At 59.6% G+C, this 17,997-nt stretch overlaps 1 protein-coding gene across 2 annotated transcripts in view; it reads right to left on the bottom strand.

The window, feature by feature from the left end:
* Positions 1 to 17,997, bottom strand: part of ADGRA1 (adhesion G protein-coupled receptor A1) — a 44,638-nt gene that overhangs the window by 15,838 nt on the left and 10,803 nt on the right. For both annotated transcript variants that reach the window (XM_024346704.3, XM_063782370.1), the window contains 2 exons: positions 17,083 to 17,206; positions 13,142 to 13,287 (listed from right to left, as the gene is read on the bottom strand). In XM_024346704.3, the coding sequence (XP_024202472.2) occupies positions 13,142 to 13,287; positions 17,083 to 17,206 (270 nt within the window). The remainder of the gene's footprint in view (positions 1 to 13,141; positions 13,288 to 17,082; positions 17,207 to 17,997) is intronic.

Raw genomic sequence — 17,997 nt, 5'->3', positions numbered from 1 at the left:
CCACCCCTGCCTAGGGGAAGGCCGAGGGGTGAGGAGGGCTCAGGGGCTGAGGGTGGACTCGGGACAGCCCCACTCAGGCGATGGGTGAGGCCCAGGTGCACCTCATCCATCGCCTGAGGCCCAGGTGCACCGCTGAAATCTGACCACTGGGCCCTTCCGGGACCCTCTCGATGAAGCCCCCCAGGCTCCTAGCCACCCCTCCACTGGAAGCACGTCCCCAGGACAGTGGCGCTGCCCCACCAACCAGTCGCACTCGTGGAGTTGCGGCCCCCGGGGGCCTTCGATGCACTGAGGTCATTTTTCACAGGAAAGACGGTGGATTCCAGGTGTGGACCCCAGGCTGGCACTGCCCAGGGAGCAGAAGGAGCCAAGGAAACCGCAGCCTCAGGGAGCTGCCTGGACGAGTGGTGCAGGGGCGCAGGGGCGGGCGGTGCAGGGCCGGGCAGCAGACAGCTCAGGAGATGGACCCGGCACCTTCACTGCCCTGGGACACGGGACCCATCTGTGAGATCGTGATCCCTGGCCCGCTTAGCATTCGAGTTAACCGTGACTTCTCAATTCTGAGAAATGAGGTTGAGAATTCCTGCTAGGATCCAAGAGCTATTTATGTCCATTTGCCTAAGTATCTCCGGAAAGTCACCAGTGAGCCTCGGAAGTGCATCCTGGGCTCCTCGGCATTCGATAACCTCTGAGGGTGGATGCAGGAGGACGCCACGGGTGTCGGGAGGAAGGTAGGCTGGCGAGACAGGAGTCAGGTGGAGAAGGACAGGGCCACCGTCCTGGGCACCAGCTGTACCCTGCAGACGGCACCACGACGCCCAGCTCCAGACATGAGCTGAGGACGCTTCGTGACTGACAAGGTGCTTTGACTGCCATAGCACCGCCGCTCCGGTCTGCTTGCAGTGGGTGCCCAAGGATGGGTCTGCAGGATCACTTGTGCTGTGAAGAGCACCTAGGTTCCAGGGTGAGGTCTGTGTCCCAGGACGTCAGGCCACATATGGCCTCGAGGGACCATCCCTGGACCCAGGCATCAGTAGCGGTGTGTCCTACTCTGCCCTTGAAGCTCCAGTGCCCTCTGCTCCTGCTCAGGGGAGCTAAGTGTGCGGGCACTGGGCTTGGTGCTGTTCCCAGGGGTGGAGAAGGGGTTGTACCACGTGGCACCTCCTCCCTTCCTCAGCCAGCGCTGCTGTCAGTAGACAACAGGACCGGGCAGGAGACGGAGGTACTCATGGTGTCTAGAGTCAGGGGACCGCCAAAGTGTGAGATGCCAGGTCCTGGTGGCCAGGCCAGGGCTCTGGGTAAGTCCCCGTGCCTGTGGGCCCGTGGTTTCCCCATCCGTAAAGCTCAGGGCTGGGCTAGAGGGCCAAGTGGGAGGCCCAGGCCCTTCCTGGCCTGACGTCCAAGGGTCCACAGGGACATGGGGAAGGGGCGGGAGGCTGCTTCACAGATCTCAGAGCTGCTCCCTTCCAGGGTTTTCCCCGCACAAAGCTCCCTCGGCTCCCTCCCACCCACCCCCATCCTTGCCCTCTCCCAGTGAACCCACATTCTTGGAAGTGGCAGGCGCCAGGTCGCTTGCTCGCCTGTGACCTCTGCCCGCCCTTAGGCAGCTCATCCTGAGGACTGGCCTCAGGCACGCATTCCAGATGGAACAGGAGGGAGTGGACACCTCCTACTGGCCATTCCCAGGGCCCCAGTGCCCGAGGGCCCCAGCCCAGTGGGATCCAAGCCAAGCCCAGTGTGTGGCCACGGGCAGGTCCCAAGCCCAAGGCAGTCTCCAGAGTTTGCCCTGTGGCCTAGAGAGGGTTCCCAGCTGAAGGAGCCCCAGGAAATCACTCATCCATGGGGTGGGGACAAGCATCCCTCAGCGCCTGGCCAGCACTGGGGAGGCTGCGACGCAGGTGAAGGCGGGAGCAGGCATCCTCGGCAAGCCGGGCCGTGACACGGAATCTAAGTGCCGCGGTGCCATTGGACTTCCAAACCGAAACACGGCCCGCAGACCCCAAATAACTGACACAGCTTACAGACCTCAAATAACTGACGCGGCCCGCAGACCTCAAATAACTGATGCGGCTTACAGACCCCAAATAACCGACACGGCCCGCAGACCTCAATTAACCGACACAGTTTACAGATCTCAAATAACCGACGCGGCCCGCAGACCTCAAATAACCGACGCGGCTTACAGACTCCAAATAACCGACACGGCCCGCAGACCTCAATTAACCGACACAGCTTACAGACCTCAAATAACCGACGCGGCCTACAGACCTCAAATAACCGACACATCTTACAGACCTCAAATAACTGGCACGGCTCGCAGACCTCAAATAACCGACACAGCTTACAGACCCCAAATAACTGACGTGGCCCACAGACCTCAAATAACCGACACAGCTTACAGACCCCAAATAACCGAACCGACACGGCCTGCAGACCCCAAATAACCGACACAGCTTACAGACCCCAAATAACCGACGTGGCCCGCAGACCTCAAATAACCGACACAGCTTACAGACCCCAAATAACCAAACCGACGCGACCCGCAGACCCCAAATAACTGACACAGCTTACAGACCTCAAATAACTGACGCGGCCCGCAGACCTCAAATAACCGACGCGGCTTACAGACCCCAAATAACCAAACCGACGCGACCCGCAGACCCCAAATAACTGACACAGCTTACAGACCTCAAATAACCAACACGGCCCGCATACCTCAATTAACCGACACAGCTTACAGACCTCAAATAACCGACGCGGCCTGCAGACCTCAATTAACCGACACAGTTTACAGACCTCAAATAACCGACACGGCCCACAGACCTCAAATAACCGACACATCTTACAGACCTCAACCAACACGGCCCGCAGACCTCAATTAACCGACACAGCTTACAGACCTCAAATAACCGACGTGGCCCACAGACCTCAACCGACACAGCTTACAGACCCCAAATAACCGAACCGACATGGCCCGGAGACCCCAAATAACCAACACAGATTACAGACCCCAAATAACCGACGTGGCCCGCAGACCTCAAATAACCGACACAGCTTACAGACCCCAAATAACCGATGTGGCCCGCAGACCTCAAATAACCGACACAGCTTACAGACCCCAAATAACCGACGTGGCCCACAGACCTCAAATAACTGACACAGCTTACAGACCCCAAATAACCGAACTGACGCGGCCCGCAGACCCCAAATAACCGACACAGCTTACAGACCCCAAATAACCGACGTGGCCCACAGACCTCAAATAACTGACACAGCTTACAGACCCCAAATAACCAAACCGACACGGCCCGCAGACCCCAAATAACCGACACAGCTTACAGACCCCAAATAACCGAACTGACGCGGCCCGCAGACCCCAAATAACCGACACAGCTTACAGACCCCAAATAACTGACGTGGCCCGCAGATCCCAAATAACCGATGCGGCCCGCAGACCCCAAATAACTGACACAGCTTACAGACCCCAAATAACTGACGCGGCCCGCAGACCCCAAATAACCAACGCGGCCCACAGACCCCAAATAACTGACACAGCTTACAGACCCCAAATAACCGACGCGGCCCGCAGACCTCAAATAACCAACACTGCTTACAGACCCCAAATAACCGACGCAGCCCGCAGACCTCAAATAACCAACACAGCTTACAGACCCCAAATAACTGAACCAACGTGGCCCACAGACCCCAAATAACCGACACAGCTTACAGACCCCAAATAACCGACACGGCCCGCAGACCCCAAATAACCAACACTGCTTACAGACCCCAAATAACCGACGTGGCCCACAGACCCCAAATAACCGACGTGGCCCGTAGGCCCCAAATAACCGACACGGCCCACAGACCCCAAATAACCGACGTGGCCCGCAGACCCCAAATAACCGACGTGGCCCGTAGGCCCCAAATAACCGACACGGCCCGCAGACCCCAAATAACCGACGTGGCCCGCAGACCCCAAATAACCGACGTGGCCCGTAGGCCCCAAATAACCGACACGGCCCGCAGACCCCAAATAACCGACGTGGCCCGCAGACCCCAAATAACCGACGTGGCCCGTAGGCCCCAAATAACCGACACGGCCCGCAGACCCCAAATAACCGACGCGGCCCGCAGGCCCCAAATAACCGACACAGCCCGCAGACCCCAAATAACCGACACAGCTTGGTGCACTTGATCAGAAAGGGCTGCCGTACTGCAAAATTAAGATGTCATTATTCATGGCTAAATGGGGAATCAGCCCCCGAGCACCTATGAAATCACAAAAGGTCTGCTTGTTTCTGGAGTGTCTTCCTTTTGGCTGGCAAAGGGAGCAGAAAATGTGGAAAGTTCTGTCTACTTAGAGGCCCTTCCTCAAAGTGGGCTGGCCAGCAGGATTAGGAGGGAGATGCCCATGGCAGGCAGGTGGTCTGGAGGGATTAGGAGGGAGGTGCCCATGGTGGGCAGGTGGTCTGGAGGGATTAGGAGGGAGGTGTCTGTGGTGGGCAGGTGGTCTGGAGGGATTAGGAGGGAGGTGCCTGTGGTGGGCAGGTGGTCTGGAGGGATTAGGAGGGAGGTGCCCGTGGTGGGCAGGTGGTCTGGGGGGATTAGGAGGGAGGTGCTCATGGCGGGCAGGTTGTCTGGTGGGATTAGGAGGGGTGGTTCCCGGGGGGGCAGGTGGTCTGGAGGGATTAGGAGAGGAGGCACCCCTGGCGGGCAGGTGGCCAGCAGGATTAGGAGGGGAGCTGCCCATGGCAGGCAGGTGGCTTGGCAGGATTAGGAGGGCAGGTGTCCCTGGTGGGCAGGTGGCCCAGCCTACCCAGAACCTCCCCAGTTCAGCCACATTTCCACTTAACAGATTCAGAAACAACCCTTCAGTGGGCTGTGCTCACATTGGAGCAGGTGCTTGGGGACCCGGGATCACTGAATTATCCAGCAGCACCTGTGTCCAGGGCCCCATGCAGACATCACTCTGCGGCAAAGGGATTGGGCAGGAAACTAAAGACAAGGAAGGGGAAGAGGCTGAATAGAGGTCAAAACAGAATTCCGGAAAATAAATCTGGATTGTGAGATATGGGTATAGAGGAAGCAGGCTAATTGTTCAGACATGGGCATCAGGCCACTGGCTTCTGTTTTGTGTAGAAAGGGTCAGCTCAGGGTGCATAATATTTGCCCTTATTCTTTTTCTTCCAGTATTTCTTTATATTTCTTACCGAATCTCTCTCTCTCAGGCTTTCTTTCTTCTCACTCATATAGTTAGAAATGGCAGATCCAAGGAACTTCTCTCTGAACATTCGACCCTGTGCAGCTCAGTGTTGCTCTGCAGAAGGGCCAGCTCTGGGGCGTGGCAGGTGCCTGGGTCAGTGGCTTTCAGCACATTCCCCACGTCACTGCCTGATAAGGCTGCTCTGTGTGCAGGGACGCAGGATGTGGCACTACAGCAGCCTGGGCTGTTTGCATGAACCTTATGACTGACGGCAGCACCTGCCTTCCCGCCAGAGTGTGAGGCTCCGTAGCTGTGGCCAGCGGAGCTGGCAGAGCACACAGGAGTGACCTGTCCCAGCAAGAATGCAGAGCTTGAGCCTGAGCGGCCTCCTGGGCAGAAGTGCGGGGCACACTTTGCTGCATTTTGCTGCTGGAGGAAGGAGCAGGTTCCGTGTGGATCCTCCCCACCTGCCGTCTCCCAGGACAGGAGAACTTTGGAGACGGCACCTGGAGTCCTGGACTCTGCTGGATGTCTTTTCCCTCGTTGGCCCTGTGGTGTATCCTTCTGTGGAGACAAACCACACCCAGGAACGCTGCCGCTGCTGAGTCCTGAGTGTATCTTCCAGCCCCTCCCTGAGTGTATCTTTCTGTGGAGACAAACCACACCCAGGAATGCCACCACTGCTGAGTCCCGAGTCCTTCCAGCCCCGCCCTGAGTGTGCAGAGGCCGTGGGGCCTGACACTGCATGACGGGCAGTGTGCTGCTCACCCATGCATCAGAACAAAGTATGAAACTGATTGCTTTCCATCGACACATCCAGCCCAGCTAAGCCTGGAGGCCGATTTCACACATATTTACTACATCCCTGCCGTTTGTCTCTTTCTGGTTTCAACATTTAATCAGGAGGGGCTGGATGCCAAGCCTGGAGAATATGAAGCAGGAGGGACCTTCCCGTCATTGTCATCGAGGGGAGGAGAGGTCAGGGGACAGTTGCTCTGCAATAGGAGGTGGGCACCAGGCAGAAGGTCGGGGTCTCACTTTAGAGGAAGCTGAGGTGCAGGGAGGAGGCTGGAATGGAGACGGGAGGTACCCATCCCACTGGAGGGACCGACCCTCAGTGCTCAAAGGGCAGGTGAGGCCAGGAAGGGGCAGACAGGAAGGCTCTGAGCCACAGCTGAGCAGCAATGGGGGGTCGGGGGAGTGGTCGTGGGGGCAAGCAGTCAGGCTTCCAGCTGGGGAGAAAAAGTATCCAGGTGGTGTGGAGGTGGCAGAGCAGGAGGCTGAGAAAGGGACCTGGAGGCCCGCTGGGGTCAGGGCAGTTCACAGAGCAGGAAAGATGAGGTCCAGGGAGCGGGGGCTGGGAGAGGAGGAGGGACAGGAAAGGTGGGGAAGACTCCTGGGCCTGGAGGTATGGCCTGATCTGGGAAAGGGGGTAGAGAGTTTGGCACAATGTCTAGCACCCAGACACGAATGCTGGGAGAGCAGTGCCGCTGCTGAGCTGCAAAGACATTGTGGGGGTGGAGCTGGTTCCATGGAGGATATGAAGGGCAGGGGTGGGGCCGGGGCCATGGAGGACATGAGGGGAGGGGTGGAGCTGGGGCCAAGTGGAGCTGGTTCCCTTGTGGGACTGACGGACAGGTGGAGCTGGGGCCAAGTGGAGCTGGTTCCTTTGTGGGACTGATGGACGGGTGGAGCTGGGGCTAAGTGGAGCTGGGACCATGGAGGACATGAGGGGACGGGTGGAGCTGGGGCCGAGTGGAGCTGGGACCATGGAGGACATGAGGGGACGGGTGGAGCTGGGGCCGAGTGGAGCTGGGACCATGGATGACATGAGGGGACGGGTGGAGCTGGGGCCGAGTGGAGCTGGGACCATGGAGGACATGAGGGGACGGGTGGAGCTGGGGCCGAGTGGAGCTGGGACCATGGAGGACATGAGGGGACGGGTGGAGCTGGGGCCGAGTGGAGCTGGGACCATGGAGGACATGAGGGGAGGGGTGGAGCTGGGGCCACATGCACCCAGTATTGAGCTGTCTTGGGATATCTGAGGGAGGCATCAGGAGGCTGCGGCAAATGTGTGTAGTGGTCAGGACTGGTGGGCAGACGGCAAATGGTGTTTTGTGGACTGGCAACAGAGTCTTGCAACAGAGTCTAGTGTCTAGAATCTTGAGAGTATTGGGAGGTGACAGTGGCCACTATGTTGGTCGAAGGTGAGGGTGCCTGAATCCAAGGAGGCGCCACTGTGAGGGCTTGGGTGGCTGAGCCGGTGCCTCTGTGGGCCTGGGGGGTCCTGTGTCCAACACCCCTGTCTCCTCCCTGCCAATCCTCTTCCTCCTTCCCTTCTGGTGTCCCTCCCTGCTTCCTTCTCCATGGAGTCACCCTAGCCCCATTTAGCAGTGCCAAGAGTCCATGGACTCCTCGGTTGAGGCTGCACCTGTCCTTCTCCTAAACTCTCCCCTACAAGGCTGAGGGTGACAATTCTGTTGGCCAAAGGCTCACGCCAGGTTCTGTGTGGTTTCTCACCCACAGGAGGCCCTGAGGCAGAGCTCTGGGGCCAGGGACCAGATTCACACACAACCTACAACCTTGCCTGCACTGAAGACACCAGCAGGGCAGCAGGTCCTGCACACTCCCAGGTGTGCTCGGGGAGGTCTGTGTGATGCCTGGTCCAGGCCTAACCTTGAGGCACTCCCTGGCCCCTCGTGCCCACATCCACTCCATTCCTCACATGTGGAGAAAGGGAAGAAGGCTGGCCTGGCCAGGGCAGGCCACACAGCAGGATGTGCAGGGTCACCCACTCCCTCACACCCCTCTGCTGTACCCAAATCACAGAAAAGAAATGAAAAAATGTTTTTCATCATTGTAATGAAGATCTTGCAGAGACAAGCCACCCAAAACCACACTGCATTGATCAAGTGGGGACTCCCTTCATTCAGCTTGACACTAAAAGTTGCAGCACAATTTTAGACAGGGTGGTTTTTTCCCTGACTATCTAGAGATCTGTGAGAATTAAACAGCATATTGTTAAACAACCAATGGGCCAGAGAAGAAATCACAAGGAAAAGCAGAAATGACTATGTGGAGATAAATGAAACAAAAAAACCCACGAGACAGCTCAGGGATGCAGGAAAAGCAGCACTCAGAGGAAAATTCATAGCCGTGAACATCCACATAAGAAAAATGAGCTCAAGTCAACCATCTGATTTTATACCACAAGAAACCTGAAAAGAGAAGAGCAAGCTAAATCCAATGCTAACAGAAGAAAGGAAGTAATAAAGACCAGAGCTGAGATAAATAAAATAGACAACAGAAAAATAAAGGCCATCAATGAAACTCAAACTGGCTCTTTAAACAGATCAAGAAAATTGGCAAACCTTTAGCTAGACCGACAAAGAAAAAAAAGAGAGACTCATTTTGTATTGGAAGTTGTAGCTAGCACAATTAGGTAAGAAAAAGAAATAAAGCCCTCCAGACTGGAAGGGAAGAAGTAGAATTATCCTTATGTACAGATGGCGTGATAATTATATATACAGGAAATACTAAAGAATTAACAAAACACCAACTAGAGCCAATAAAGGAACTCAGCAAAGCTGCAGGACACAAGGTTGGCACACAGAAATCGGTTGTGTTTTGTTCACAAACAAATAAGCAATCCGAAAGGAAAGTTAAGAAAAGAACCCCATTTATAATAACATCAAAAGAATAAAATCCTTGGGAAAAAAATTCAACCAAGGAGGTGCAAGATGTGTACACTGGAGACAGCAACGCTTTGCTGGAAGAAATTAAAGAGCTAAATAAAAGGAAAGACGTCCTGTGCTCACGAATTGGAAGACGTGGTGCTGTTGAAACGGTGACGCTTCTTAACGTGGCCTTCAGATGCAATCGTGACTCCAGTGGCGCTCAGAGCTGGCGTGGCCCCAGATAAACACTGCCCAGGAGCCCGCGATGGGCACTCTGAGCCGCGGGGGTGAGACTGTGTGCAGAGACATGACCTGCCGCTTTATCTGTGAGGGTCTTTGGCCTTGATGGCCTTCCCCCAGGAAGCATGCTGCACACTCTGTGTGACGTCCATCCGCTCGCCCAGGCCTCACCTCGACAGGATCTGGGATGGGTGTCTGCTGCCGTACCCCCAATGCGGGGAAGCCAGCATCTCATGGCTGGTGCCCTTCCTGGGGGGCTCTCCAGTCCCCTGCGCCCTGAGGCCAGGCTGTGCCCATCCTGGGCACCCTCCTTGGCCCAGTGCCGCTGTGCTGGGGACGCCCACAGGGATCCATGTGGGTGGATGGAGATGACCAGATCCTGGCACAGCAGGGGCTGAAGAGAGCAGAGGGACCCATCCTGGTGGGGTTGCTGGGCAGGGTCCCAGGCAGGACCACACCTTGGGCCTGGAAAAGGGTCTCTAAGGGTTCCCAGGAGCTGGAGCCTGCGTGTGACTCATTCAGTCAGCAGGGGCCTCACCGGTTGCGATGCTGCTGGAATTTGGAGAAAACGCTGTGTGAATGGAGGGGAGCGATGGGCCTGGGACTGAAGCAGGGAAGCTCCAGCCAGCAGGGGCTCCGGCGCCCCCCAGATCCAAAGCGTCCCCCTCAGGCTTCAGTCCTACCGCTCTTGCCCTGGTGTGGGCTCCAGGCCACACACCCATCAGGGCGGGGATCCCCATCAGGCCACTGCCCCTCCACAGACCCAGGGCGGTTCTGAGGGCCTGGCTGTGCAGTGCCTCCTAACCGGGGTGGGAGAGGGTGCCCCCAAATCTCTCCACACAGGCCCACATGCATGGGGGGCTCATGCTGGGACTAAGGGGAGATGAGACCAGGTGAATCCCCATCTAGAAAGTGGCAGAATCCGGTGCAGAGTCCAGGCTTGGGTTGTCCTAGTAACAAGGGCCACACTCCTGCTTGAGGGGAGAGGTGGATGGCGGCTGTGACCTTGGCCCCTGCAGCTGGAACGTTCGGGCCGCAGAGGCTGCTGGCTTCTCGCTGCTGGGCCTCCCTGGACTGGCCCCTCTGTTCCTTGACCTTGGCCTGACCAGAGGGCAGGTTCCTGCCCACGGAGTCCAATCCCTGCAGAGTTGGGGGTCTTGGGGGGTGTCCGCCCCCTCTGCTGACCAGGCTGTCTTGTGGAGAGGGGAGGTCCCAAGCCGAGGTGGGGCATCCCCCCTGCTCACACAGAAAGGGGCTCAGGCGTGTGAAATGCTCACGGACACCAGCGCGGCAACATTTTACGTGGCTGTATCTTCCCTGGACTCTGAAGGTTTGGTTTCCAGGAAGCAGAGCAGAGGCGGCCGTTGCACGTGGGCCAACCCCAGCTGTGGGCCTTCAGGATGGCGAGGGCTTTCTCAAAACGTCGGCTGCTCAGGAGCGTCCTGAGTTCACACAGCTGCTTCTCGGGGACAGCCGTTTTCTCGTTATTTCTTGTTAAACACTTGCAGAGCTGGGCCGGGGACGGGGGCTTACACACGGCTCCTTCATGCACGGCGGCTGAGACTCGGCCACTGCCCATGTGAGTGGGAGCTGGCTGTGCTGCCCTGTCCCGGCGGAGGGTCCGGCAGGAAGTGGTGTGGGCATTCTTTTCAGAGGGCAGGATGGGAACGGCCAGAGAGGGTGTGGGCGACGTGCTGCCTGGAGAGGCGTCCGTGCCCTTCCCTCCCAGACCGCAAGATTCTTGGAACTCAGGAACTAAATTTCTGCTGGCGTTGATAACGTGTGGGCCATGTAGAGTTCTGGGAATGGGGCTGGGGATGCAGGGCCGCTGGGAAGGGCTTCTCTGATGAGGAGGTTTCCTGGTGGAGGAGGGGGAGGTGAGCGGAGGCTCTGGACCAGGGCCTGGAGGGCAGACCGTGAGCACCTTCGGGGTGTGGGGAGAAAGGCCCCGCTCCAGCCTGCTGGCCTCCCTGAGGAGGTGCAGCGCAGTCTCCCAGCACAGTCCCCCAGCAGCCCCAGGCCCAGCCACGGAGAGGGCAGGCCCTTGGCGAAGCCCAAGCTAACACCGCCCACCACTCCTGAGTCTGCACCTGCCTCAGGGGTGCACAGGCTGAGCCCTGGCCAGACACCCGGGGGGCGGCTGGGGAGGCGGAGCAACGAGGCAGGCCAGGAACCAAGGAACACAGCTGGAACACGGCACTGTGTGGACACCCCCTGCCACAATGTCAAGACCTTTCTTACACAGGAAGGGGGCCCAGAGGGCAGGGGGTGGAGGATGGGGGTCTCCAGGCAGCCCCAGGAGGAAGCAGTCGCCTCGGCACCGTGGCCGCAAGCAGGGCCTTGCCGTCGCTGGGTCCGCCAGTCAGTGCCGAGCCCCGGGCCCGCTGGCCCCCCAGCACCTGGACAGACGCACGGCTCTGCGGCGCGCATTGGCAGACACCGGATGGAAGAGCGCCGGGGTGTTCCACGGCTGCCAGCCCGGTCTTCAAAACCAGGCAGCTCTTCCATCAATTACAGATGAGGAAACGCATTTTGAGAGTGATTTATACACCCAGGGGACCTGGGGCCTCCCTGGCAGGAGAGGCAAGATAATGAAACCCTACCTCCCCAGCCCCCATCAGCGGCAGAAGCACCACCCAGCCCTGGTTGCTAAGTGGCAACGTGTCTGCGTGGATCTGAAAATCAAACAGTGTCAGAAAATGCTCCGGGTGCAAATGAGCGCTGTTTGCTGGAACAACACAGGACGTGGCTGTATCTGCCTTGAGATGAATTCTTCAGACGGTCTTGGACGGGACAGTGCCGGACAGCCCTTCCGAGGAAGCAGGTGTCCGTGTGCCAGCACCGGGTCACGTCTCACGTGCAACCGGATGAATGTCCTCCAAGACCCCCTGGGACCACCGGCCACAGAGCAGCCTCTGGCGGGGGTGCCTCACACAGGGTGCTACTCTGGGCAGGCATTCAGGGAGCCCCAGGGAACCCCAGAGGATGGGCCAGGTAGGCACCCAAGGCCTTGAGGCCACGCTCCGAGCCTGGCTTTCGCCAACTGTGTCTGGGATTCAGTCTCAGTTCAGAAAAGGAAACACCAAAGGCGCTGGAGCTCCCTGGCGAGCTCCGGCCTGGTCACGGCCGCGGCCAGACCCCCGTCTAAAGCAGCTGTCCCGGCTCCCTGACCCGGCTTTTTCCTGCTGGTGCAGAGGAGCTCCTGCCACCTCCCAGACGTGGACGTCTGGGTTTCCCTGGCTCTGGACTGAGGGAGGGAGAGAGGGAGGGAGGTCTGTGCCATCATGGGCTGTGTCCGCCCCCCTAGGCAGGCCCATGGTTCCCACAAAGGCCACGGTGCATTCCCAGCCTGAGGATGGATGGGGACCAAGAGCTGGTGCAGGCCGCCGGGGCGGCGGGGGAGGGCGAGTGTCCCATCCCAGCAACCGGGCCTCACACAGCAGACACACTGGGGGACCACACCTGCCTCCTGGCCTGAAGGGCCCAGGCCAGGGCCACCTTGAAATGAGTGCCTGAGTGTGTGAGGTTTTCCACCCGCTGACAGTCAGCTGCCTGATGTTATGGAGACCATGAAGCCGAAGCCAAAACCACCAGAGCCCGTTTCCCCAGTGTGGCTGCCCTGCGGGGCACAGAGGGTCTCACGCCAGCAACTCGGTAGCACAGGAGGCTTGTCCAGCCCCCAACACACGCCAGCCCCAGACCAGCCCCAGAGCAGCCGGGCTCCAGCTGCAGATGTGGAGGGCAGGGCACCGCCTGCCTCAGACTCCACCCGGGACCCTCCACCCTCAGGGCCCCCTCTGCCCCACCCCCAGTGACCGGCGCCCCTCCCCTCCAGCACACCGCCCTACCCTCAGATCCTTCGCCCGCTCTCCACCCTCCCTGGGGACACTGACCCTCCCCCATGGACCAGATCATCCTCAGGCCCCTGGTGGCCTGGTGAGAAGGTTTGCCAAGACCCAGAAGGTGCATGCAGCGTCCAGGGCCCAGGTGGCAGGGCCTCGCGCCCACGTGCACTCAGTACCTGAGCAGGGGCTGCCTGGGGTACGGCGGCTGGTCTGCATCCAGGCACAGAGGGGCCTTCTTGGTCACCTGCTTGTAGATGTTCCTGGCGGTCACTCCTATCCACAGCATGGTGGACAGTGTAGAATAGTGCAGCACGATGCCCACCTGTGGGGGAGCAGCGGTCAGCCAGGCCCTTGGCGGGCACCCACCCCCCAGAGCCCAGCAGCCTCGGCCCGGGCTTGCGTCTTCAAGAATGAGAACGGCAGGCGGCCAGCAGCGTCTGTATCCCAGGGCAGGCAGCGGCCGCCCCACAGCCGCCCGGAACTCACAGGGAGACGCTGAGCTGCAGAGACCCTTGAGCGGCTCAGCTTTGCTCCCCTTCTGTACAGAGACGGGAGCAGGGAGTCTGTGGGGACCCATGGGCCTGTGCACTCATGCCCCTCTGCATGCACAACCCGCTGTGGTCCCTGTGGCCCAGGCACGGACGCTGTGAGCTGCAGACCAACGTCCCCTGAGCTCAGACCTGGATAGGTGTCCACCAAGGGAGAGGAGGTGAAGTCCTCAGTGGGGTCACGCCAGGATGCTCTTACTGTGGGTGGGATGAGCCCCCCACGGGGACGGCATTCGTGTGGCCCTGCAGGTCGCCGTTCCTCATTGCTATGGAAACTTCCTGCGTTTGCTTATTATGAGGGCCACACTGCTACCTTTGGAGTAATAACCTGCCATTTTGAAATGACAGGTAAAATACTGCTATAATTGGAAAGGACATAAATGTTTAAGGAATACAGAGATTCGCCGCATAAAGCTAACGTCGCACCATTATGATGATTTATCAGATCCAGAGCTCAATTTTCACTGATGAGGAGGCTGTGCAGTAATTGACGAGAATATTGTGGGGTGGGCTGGAAAGATTGGAGGGCTGCATTTGCAGTTTCAGATGAGCTCCCTGTGCGCCGCTGGGGGCAGGAGACACAGCAGGCCCCGGGGGGCTCCACCCTTTCCCCCAGCCTAGCCACTGAGTGTGGGGTCATGTCCCATCCCAGTGCCTAGGCCTCATGCAGCCTGGTGGAGACAGGGAGGCCTGGAAACCATGGGGCACCGTGTGGAGGAGTAGGGCAGAGGCAGCCCCCACAGCCCGGCCTCGGGTTCTTTCTTTTCAGGAAGCAGCCGTGGGGCTGTCAGTGTCACCGCCCGGGGCGCTGAGGAGGGTGGCAGAGCTGGGCCTGCCCCTTGTCTGTCTGGGCTGAGCCTCACCCGTGCCATGTGCATTTGGGGATCACAAGAAGGTGTACGTGGCAGAGCTCTGAGTCCTGGACACCGACTTCAGGCTGGACAGATGGAGAGGCTGCAGGGAAGCCACCAGCGTCCCACGGTGCTGCACGGCTGCCCCACCCCGCCGGACCCAGGGCCAGCGCCTGTCTCTGTTGACTGTGTCACTTAGCATGCGAATGGGGCTCACGGCCATCTCTTTGTTGCCATAGCAACAGTCCGTCCTCTCCAGCCATCCAGAGCCTGGGATCAGGTTTCACTCAGTGCTGAGCTGTGGCCCCGGTGGGTGGGGCAGGCAGGCAGGAAGGTGGGTGTGACAAGGGCGGGGCAGGCGGGAAGGCGGATCAGCCACCACTGGCCCATGTGCAGGCAGGTTGGGCTCCAAGTCTAGTTTTTACTAGACCCTCAGGTCTCCTTCCTCCAGCCGGTAGTGGCTGAATTCTCCTCCTTACCCGGAGGCAGCGAATGTGGAACTGGCCTGGCCTCGGCGTTAGATCAACGAGAGGGCTTCTGTTCGCGTCGCAGAGCACGGGGAGCAGACAGTTCATCGGGGAGCTCGGAGAACGTCGCCTTGTGGGCTCCCCGAGTGGCTCTGGAGCTGCAGCCACTGCGGCCCCTGCCTCCGCTTCCCGAGCCTGGCGTCACGCGTCCGGCAGGCACCTCCCACCACCGGCTGCTCCCACGGTTCATTTTCCACACTTGCGTCCTGTTCTGGAACGCGGCTTCACAGTGAGACCATGTGGGTTTGTCTCTGGCAGTGCCCTAGTGCCCACAGCACGGCCTGGCACCTTGCGGGCCCTCAGCACATTTGCTGAGTGAGCGAGTGAGTGGATCGTGCTGCCTGGGAGATCAGGACAGCATCTGGAGATAGGCCACAATCTTTTCCGCTCATTTCCTCCTGATGGCTGTCGCCTTAACAAGATCTCCTCCAAGATTGCAACCCTCTGGAACCTTCCAGACCTGCCTGCTGCAGCCCCAACACCCCAGCATCCGCCCCGAGCTGTCACCGCAGGCCTGGGCCCCAGGAGCTCCGTCCAGGCAAGCAGTGGCAGGTGTTCCCGAAGGCGCGGGCGGGGTTTGCCGAAGGCCCTCGGGGGGCCCCACCCGCGGATCCAGCAGGCTTCATCCCAGTGTGGGGCGTACTTGGTGGCAAAGTGCAGACGTGACGGTGACGGCCTCTTGCAGGCACTTACAGGCGGGACGTCAATGGCGTTTCCCGGGCACTTGCTGTGGTTGTTTCCAGCTTACCAGAGGAATGATTAAGGAGGCAGGAGGTACGTCCGACCTTAGCCACCTTCAGGTGCGTGCCAGCGACTCCTCCGCCGGGGCCATGCTGGGCCCAGGCCCAGGCCCAGGCGGGGGGCACGGCCTCCTGGCAGTCTGGCGTGAAGTGTGGTCACACAGACATGACGTCTCCTCTGCGTGCCGGATGCCAGGGCCCTGTGTTTGTGTGAGCGCCTGCCTGGCCCGTCCCAGCCTGGCACATGGAAGTGTAGTGCTGGGAAGGAAGGAAGCCCGTGGCCGTGGCAGGCAGGTGTGGGAGCCTGTGGGGGAGTCTGGGGGGTTCTATGCACTCAGCTCAGATTCTCCCCAGACACCCCTGCATGAGTCTCCACCACTGCTGTCTGCAGGTGCATGTCAGTGCCAGGTACTATGGGAGGGTTCCAGAAACCGCAGGGTGGATCCCTGGCAAGTTGCCCTGCAGTCCATGGCAGTCCCCTGGCTGTGTCTGGGCCCTGGAGGTGACTGTACTGGGCTGTGTGGCTGCTGAAGTGGGGTGGCCACTGGGACTGGGCTGGGTGTGCGGGGAGGAGCTGCCCCGGAGCTGTGGCTACAGAGGCTCCGGGCAGGTCCTCTTGTTGGCCATGAGCCACAGCCCAAAGTGGAGGAGGACAGGGCTTAGTTTTGATGTAAGGGTCTCCACCATGAGCTCTGCCAGGAACTGAGTGTGATGTATACGTCCCCCCTTTTAAACCAAGGTCAGGCTGGGCCCCCGGATGTGAGGAACCCTTCTGTGTGTCGTTCTTTTCAATGCTCGGTGCTCTCCCGCTCTCCCTGCAGTGGGGGAGGAGGGTTCCCCGAGTGACATTTCTGTTTGGCTTCCGGGGGTTGGGGGGTCTGTGCAAAGGACGAGCTTGCCCTCCTGGTGACTCAGGCGGCAGCATCTGCAGGTTCCTCCCTGGACCGGAGTGTGTGCCCCTCCTCGAGCTGCCCCCACCACTCTCTCCAGGAGGGGCGGGCTGTGTCTCCCCACCACTCTCTCCGGGAGGGGCGGGCTGTGTCTCCCCAGCACTTTCTCCGGGAGGGGCGGGCTGTGTACCCCCAGCACTTTCTCCGGGAGGGGCGGGCTGTGTCCCCCCAGCACTTTCTCCGGGAGGGGCGGGCTGTGTCCCCCCAGCACTTTCTCCGGGAGGGGCAGGCTGTGTCCCTGTTCCCGGGCAGCGCACCTTTTGGGGACAGTAAGTGTCAGGTTAGCGCCGGCCTGGAGGGGGCCGTGCAGTGGAATCAACCCTGGGGTCAAACGTGGAGCATGTGGACTTGCATGGTGTGAAGCCGAGACACCGATGTGCCAGGGCCCGACCCTCTTCCCGGGAAATAGCTGAGCAAACGCTGGAATATTATTTAGTAAACAAGACGACGCTCACGCAGTTCCCCTCTGGGAGGAGCCAACGAGGGCGCCCCGGCACTCACCGCCTGGCACAGGATGGGGTACTTGGTGCGATTGATGCCGCCGGCGAACACAGTGAAGGTCAGGGCCGCGTGGAAGCAGAAATTCAGGAGCGTGTGCCGGCCCTTGCGGCTGATGCGGATGGCGCTGTGGGACGGGAAAGGAGGGTTTCACATGAGCAGAGGCTCTGCAGGGGGAGGCGTGGAAGGGAGCCCCCTGGGGCACAGGCTCTGTCCCCGGGAAGTCCGGGCTCTCCGTGGGGTCAGGGGCAGCTGTCCGAGGACCCGGTCAGGGGAGAGCAGACGGGTCGTCCGAGTCTGCCCTGAGTGACGGCCACTGGAAAGTTCTGCCTTACGTCACCCTGGCACACTGAGGCTGGAAGGGGTTTGCAGAAGCCTGAACAACCTGATCCCTTGGCAGATGAAGACACTGAGGCCCTGAGACTCCAGGACTTGGCCACACACTGTCTCAGAGATAGAGGCCGCACCCCCTGGGTCCCAGCATGGGGTGTCCCTCTGAGCAGGTGTCTGGCACATCAGGAAGAGACCGTGATTAGACTGGCTCAGCGTGACCCCGGCTATAGCCTGGGGCTGAGCCGGCCATGCCCTCCTGTGGCTGTGACCCTTTCCATGACCACCACCATGTCTGGGGCCCGACCCGCCCAGGCTGTGGCCAGCACAGGTATGGCTGCATGGCGGCCACTGTGACTCTGGCCATGGCCTCGCCTCATCCTCTCCCCGTAATCACAGCCACTCTGGTCTAAATGTATTTTATCCGCCTCCCCCCGAGTTGGTAGGACGGCACTAACCACCAAGCTGATGATATTTGGAAGCGGGGGCCTCTGGGCAGAGCTGTGGTGATAGGATCAGGGACCTTGAGAAAGAGGCCCCCAGAGCGCCTCACCCTCCACATGCAGGGACACAGGCAGGGACACAGGC

The sequence above is a fragment of the Pan troglodytes genome, chromosome 8 (assembly GCF_028858775.2).
Source record: "Pan troglodytes isolate AG18354 chromosome 8, NHGRI_mPanTro3-v2.0_pri, whole genome shotgun sequence".
Classification (NCBI taxonomy): domain Eukaryota; kingdom Metazoa; phylum Chordata; class Mammalia; order Primates; family Hominidae; genus Pan; species Pan troglodytes.
The sequence above is the reverse complement of the archived record's forward strand: the minus strand, read 5'-3'. Positions and strand labels throughout refer to the sequence as shown.